The sequence below is a fragment of the Eurosta solidaginis genome, chromosome 1 (genome assembly GCF_040869045.1).
Source record: "Eurosta solidaginis isolate ZX-2024a chromosome 1, ASM4086904v1, whole genome shotgun sequence".
Classification (NCBI taxonomy): Eukaryota; Metazoa; Arthropoda; class Insecta; order Diptera; family Tephritidae; genus Eurosta; species Eurosta solidaginis.
In genome coordinates, this window is record NC_090319.1 from 169,941,021 (window position 1) to 169,946,194 (window position 5,174).

At 38.6% G+C, this 5,174-nt stretch overlaps 1 protein-coding gene across 2 annotated transcripts; it reads left to right on the top strand.

Annotated features, from left to right (window-relative positions):
* Nucleotides 1-1,173: 1,173 nt before the first annotated feature.
* LOC137239701 (histone-lysine N-methyltransferase SETD1B-like) lies at nucleotides 1,174-3,989 on the top strand. Of its 2 annotated transcripts, none has more exons than XM_067765305.1 (5): nucleotides 1,174-1,318; nucleotides 1,464-1,714; nucleotides 1,776-2,059; nucleotides 2,146-2,709; nucleotides 2,775-3,989. In XM_067765305.1, exons 4-5 carry the CDS (start codon nucleotides 2,158-2,160, stop codon nucleotides 3,069-3,071), a joined length of 849 nt encoding a protein of 282 aa, XP_067621406.1. In that variant the 5' UTR covers nucleotides 1,174-1,318; nucleotides 1,464-1,714; nucleotides 1,776-2,059; nucleotides 2,146-2,157; the 3' UTR covers nucleotides 3,072-3,989. The 2 variants fall into 2 exon arrangements, with proteins under 2 accessions (XP_067621406.1, XP_067621395.1); XM_067765294.1 differs by having other exon boundaries at nucleotides 1,464-1,707.
* The last annotated feature ends 1,185 nt before the right edge of the window (nucleotides 3,990-5,174 follow it).

A 5,174-nucleotide genomic window follows, 5' to 3' on the forward strand; every position in this document is an offset into this window, starting at 1 on the left:
TAGATTTCTAGTTAGCAAATGTTTATGTTAATACGATGTGGGGATTGTGGACAATGTTGCTCGTTATATTGCTGGCTATGTTGCTTGGAAGGTACAAAATAAAATGAAATATTCCACATGTCAAGGGCAATTGATAGGTAAATAAATGCCTTTACTTTCAGCGCACAAAAATAAAGTTCCGTTTGCCGCATAATCTGTGGACGTATGTTATATTTGTATAGTGTCAGAGAAAGCTTTATGACAAGTTCTCAAGGCAAGCCCAATTGGAAATACAAAATTAAGTTTAATAAATAAAATTTTTCAAAATACAAGTGATGCATTCTCCAATAGTATCATGGACGATCACATAGCCATCAAAAATTTATTTATCAATGACATCTTTAATAATCACCGGACACAGCTGTGTAAGGAGGTAATAAGTTTTTATTTGGATAATCGTTTGTTTTTTGAAACGAAAAAAAGCACGGGCGAAAAAGAGTATGTTAGAAAAAAATTTAAAAAAATTGATATTTTTGTTTACTTTGCTTTTTGGGATGTATGCATAAGTATATTTTTATATATGTATATTTAAATTTTTTTCATTTCAAAAATATGAATTCTTCGCCTTGTTTTTTTACTATTTATGTAAATAATGTACTTTGCATGGCTGCAGCCCATGTTTAAATAATAAATATATCAAGCCTTGTATTGAATTTGTTGACCTTTTCGTTGTTTAATCGGTTAAACTGAGATTTTATAACAATTAGTATGCAGAAGTTGGGTAAAGGGGATAGTGACCCGTTGTAACCCCTTTAATACTCTTTTTACCCCTTTAATACTCTTTTTACACGCGCTACTACAATGCACTAACACTAACAAAGTCGGCGCATGCGCAGAATATACATTTGCACAGTTTCAGCAAATAATGATTGACAGAAAATTTGCACATTAGGCAGATAGGAAGGTATTCATAGAGAAGTATTATATATATGCACGTACACTATTTTGAGAGAGCACGTGCGTTACTTTTTTCACGACATCAATGCAAAAGTGATTAAGACGATAATTGGTGACCAAGTTATCGGTGACGATTAAGTAATCGATTAGGTAACGAGTTCCTGTCTTGTAGGGTATAAGCTCACCTGAATACATTAAATAATGCTTTCACCAAAGCCAAAATAGAGCATGTGACAATTTTAGCGAGTTGAAGCAAAACTTGGATAGTGAAAATGGCAATTTCAATGAACTGCATGAAACTCATGAGGAATTGATGTTGGAGAAAGCTGAGCATGTTAAGCAGCTACAACATAGCTTAGATGTCGTTAAAGTAGATTTGAAGGTATGTTTGCGATTTTTATATGTACATATTATGTTTCCAATACTTTATAAAGATCATTCGTTTATTACCATGTTATTTTACTATGTTTATTTATTAACTTCTGAAACTCAAATAAATTGTTCCATATCTTTTGTACGAAAATCAGAAAATGTTAACAAATCACGAAAACGAGCAACGTTCGAATATGGAAAAATTATAAAAATTACAAGAGGAAAAAATTTGTTTGGAAATAAAATTAAAACAAGCCAATAGAATACTAGAAAGAGAAATCGCAGATAAGCGGAAAAATTAGAAAAATTGTAAAGTTGGGATTTAGCGAAGAAGTAGTCAATTTTATACGTCAGCGATTAAGGGACGACACTAAAAAAGTGTCACAAATATGCGAGGAGGTAAGCCGTATGTATATAATTCAATAATTACTTTTGAGAAAATATTTTATGATATGTAAATTTTTTAGCTTTTTGATACATGCTTAGCTCCCAACAATATTGGCGATGGAAATGGCTGTGACAATATGACAGCTGTTATTGTACGTTTTGAATCTAAACTCTTTGACATACCTACGAAAATAAAACCAGAAGAAATCGTTCTTATCAGAGACATTGTTGCAAAAACTTCCCTCACCGGTAATGGTGTACATCAGAAAGAACAAATTAGTCTTAAACGTGCAACTTCTCTCACATTGAACGAAAACACCAACGAAGTCGAAAATGCCCTAACTCGCGCCGCCCAAACTTTAAAGTAATTCAATAATGTACTTAAGCATGCCCAATAAATCAAACCATGTTAGTCATATATTTATTTTTCCTCTTTTCTTCATCCAACAGTTACCAAATTCTATGAGCGGCCTGTCCATGAATCCATTGAAGGAACCGGCTCCGACTACTCCGCAACCCATTACACCATATACAAATTCTAACCTACCACGTGCTCCCCAAAATAATGCTAATCAGCAAGATGCTCTACCATTATCCAAATGTCACTACAACACCTTATGCAACTGCCATTTGGTGGCCATGAGCAACACGATCCTCCAGGTATGCCACCCGCATCTACTGGACCAGGGGCGCAATGACACCACATCCAGTCATGCCAAGGTATATACCACAACAGCAACAAAAACATCAACTGGGTTATGCAATGCCACAACAGCAGCAGCAACAACCTCCATAGTTGGCTATCCGTCAATGCTACAACAGCCGGGCTATCCACCACAACCTGGTGGTTATCCTCCACAACCTCAACAGCCAGGTTATCCTCTACAACAACCAGGTGCACCAGGTGGTTACATTGGTCAAATTATGACACCAACACAAACTGGACAGGCGCCAATGCCCAGTCGGCCACCCATGCCGGGTCAACCCCCAATACCCGGACGGCCTGGTTATAATGTATGCTAATACAACTAATATATTTCAAATATTGCTGATGATTCTTTTTATATTATTTTCTTTAGCAACCACCTGCACCTGGTACTGGTATGTATCAACAACCGCAAAAAAAAGACAAAGAAACGCTCATTACCACATTCAAAGCAATTGGCCAGCCGATTGCATGCTACGCGTCCCCTATATGGTCGCCAAGCCTAAAAACTACTCACTGGAAGAAGCTACAGGCCTGCCAAAATACTGCTCTCAGAACCGCCACTGGCTGTCTTCTTATGTCCCCAGAACACCATCTACATAACGAGGCGAGAAACCTGGGCATCCCAGCAGACATCTGCTTGATGAGCCAACACCGCCCAGGGGCTTAAGGAGTCGTCTCTGTAAGTATTATGAGGAATGGCACCTGAGAACTCAGCAGTATGAAGCCAAAAACACAAGCAGGTCCTCAGTGAACTCCACAAACAGGCGTCGGACCTTTATGCCAGGAATTGCCCGCTGAATCCAGTACTCAAAGAACAGTACCCAACACTAGCGGAAGAGGAACGCATACTCCCAGGGAAACACAAGTTCAACGATCTGGATGCTGTAACAGGCTAAACTCTTACGTATCCACAATCAACCCCGGCATACAAAATGCATGCCCCGCTTGCAATGTGTCCCCATATGACACCAACCATCTCTTTAATTGTAATGTGGAATCAACGCCTCTAACACCCCTTTCATTATGGTCCACCCCCGTTGAAACAGCAAGTTTCCTTGAACTCACGTTAGAGAATATTGATGACAATTTGTGATCGGTCGCAATTATTAGGTGGGGCGAAGCACTGCTACAACAACAACAACAACGACGAGCACCACCATTTCAAACAACTTATTGATATGCTTTTTATCTTATCTACCGATAGCGTTTCTCCACACACCTTGCATGCGTTTGGTTAAATAATGTGTCAATTTCGTTTTCATCAAATCATATCTATTTCATTTATGTTTTTAAAAAATAAATAAATAACTTAACAAGAACAGACGTACTGCACTTGTACGATAATATCTCAAAATACCGACATATATGCAAACATACAACGGGCTACACTCCAACCCTCGCGTAGTGCTTTGGAATAAAAAACTTTTGATAGATATGAAGCGAATATTATTTATCGTTTCTGCCCATTGATATTACAAAAAATTATCACCATAGTAAATTGCTACTTAGCTCAGAATAATTCCGGGATAATTGTAGCTGTCGTGAGAGGACACTAAAATTTACTGACCTCGAAGTCGCGACGTGGTCATGCCAAATCGTTCCCGGGATTGTCGGGCTGGTATCTTAATTTTTCATATTTTTGGAACTTACCGGATAAATATCCGGGAAAGGACCATCATCAAAACCTTTGGGAGGTGTCCTTATTGCTACTAAAAGAAGCTACTGAAATTAATTAATTAGAAGACAAATAAATTCTAAATTTTTTCTTGCAATTATACTTTGTTGTGTTTTCGTTAAATTTAGAACTTTGCTAAATATTTTTTTAAAATAAATTTTTAACATCGGCAGAACTTTTTTTGAGTGAATGATATACATTTTTTAATTAAAATTTTATCTCTTCAACAGCATGTCGATTCCACTAAAAGTTTAAATCGAGGGAAACAACAAAATACGGAGTTATATACTGAAAATGAATGCCTCAAATTGCAAATCAATGAAATGAAAGAGTGAAGTTACTGGCATTGAAAAATGAGCCTTACTTACTTACTTAATTGGCGCTTAACCGCCTAAACGGTTATTGCCGTCCAACAAGGCGCGCCAGTCGCTCCTTCGCTCCGCCAGCCGGCACAGATTGGTCACACCAAGGTAGTTTAAATCGTTTTCCACCTGGTCCTTCCAACGGAGTGGGGGCCGCCCTCTACCTCTGCTTCCATAAGCGGGTTCCGATAGAAACACTTTCTTGGCCGGAGCATCATCTTTCATTCGCATAATATGGCCTAGCCAGCGCAGCCGCTGCGTTTTAATTCGCTGGACTATGTGGATGTCTGCGTAGAGCTCGTACAGCTCATCATTAAATCTTCTTCGGTATTCGCCATCGCCAACCCGTAGAAGTCCATAAATCTTTCGAAGAACATTTCTCACGAACACTCCCAAAGCCGCTTCATCTACTGTTGCCATGGTCCATGCCTCTGCCCCATATAGCAGGGCGGGTACGATAAGTGACTTGTGGAGTATGATTTTCGTTCGCCGAGAGTGGACTTTACTTTTCAATTGCCTACCTAGTCCAAAGTAGCATTTATTGGCAAGATTGATTCTTCGCTGGATTTCAGTGCTGATGTTGTTGCTAGTGTTGATGCTGGTTTCGAAATAAACGAAGTTTTTTAGTATTTCGAAATCATGGCTGCCAACAGTAGTGTGGTTGCCAAGGCGCGTATGCGCTGACTCTTTGCTCGATGACAGCAGGTACTTCGTTTTGACCTCATTCACCATC

Excerpts from the sequence above, each read along its gene's own strand:
- LOC137239701 (XM_067765305.1), top strand. The coding sequence starts at position 2,158 with ATGAGCGGCCTGTCCATGAATCCATTGAAGGAACCGGCTCCGACTACT. Across the intron at positions 2,710-2,774 it reads CCGGACGGCCTGGTTATAAT|CAACCACCTGCACCTGGTAC; the intron begins GTATGCTAATAC and ends TATTTTCTTTAG.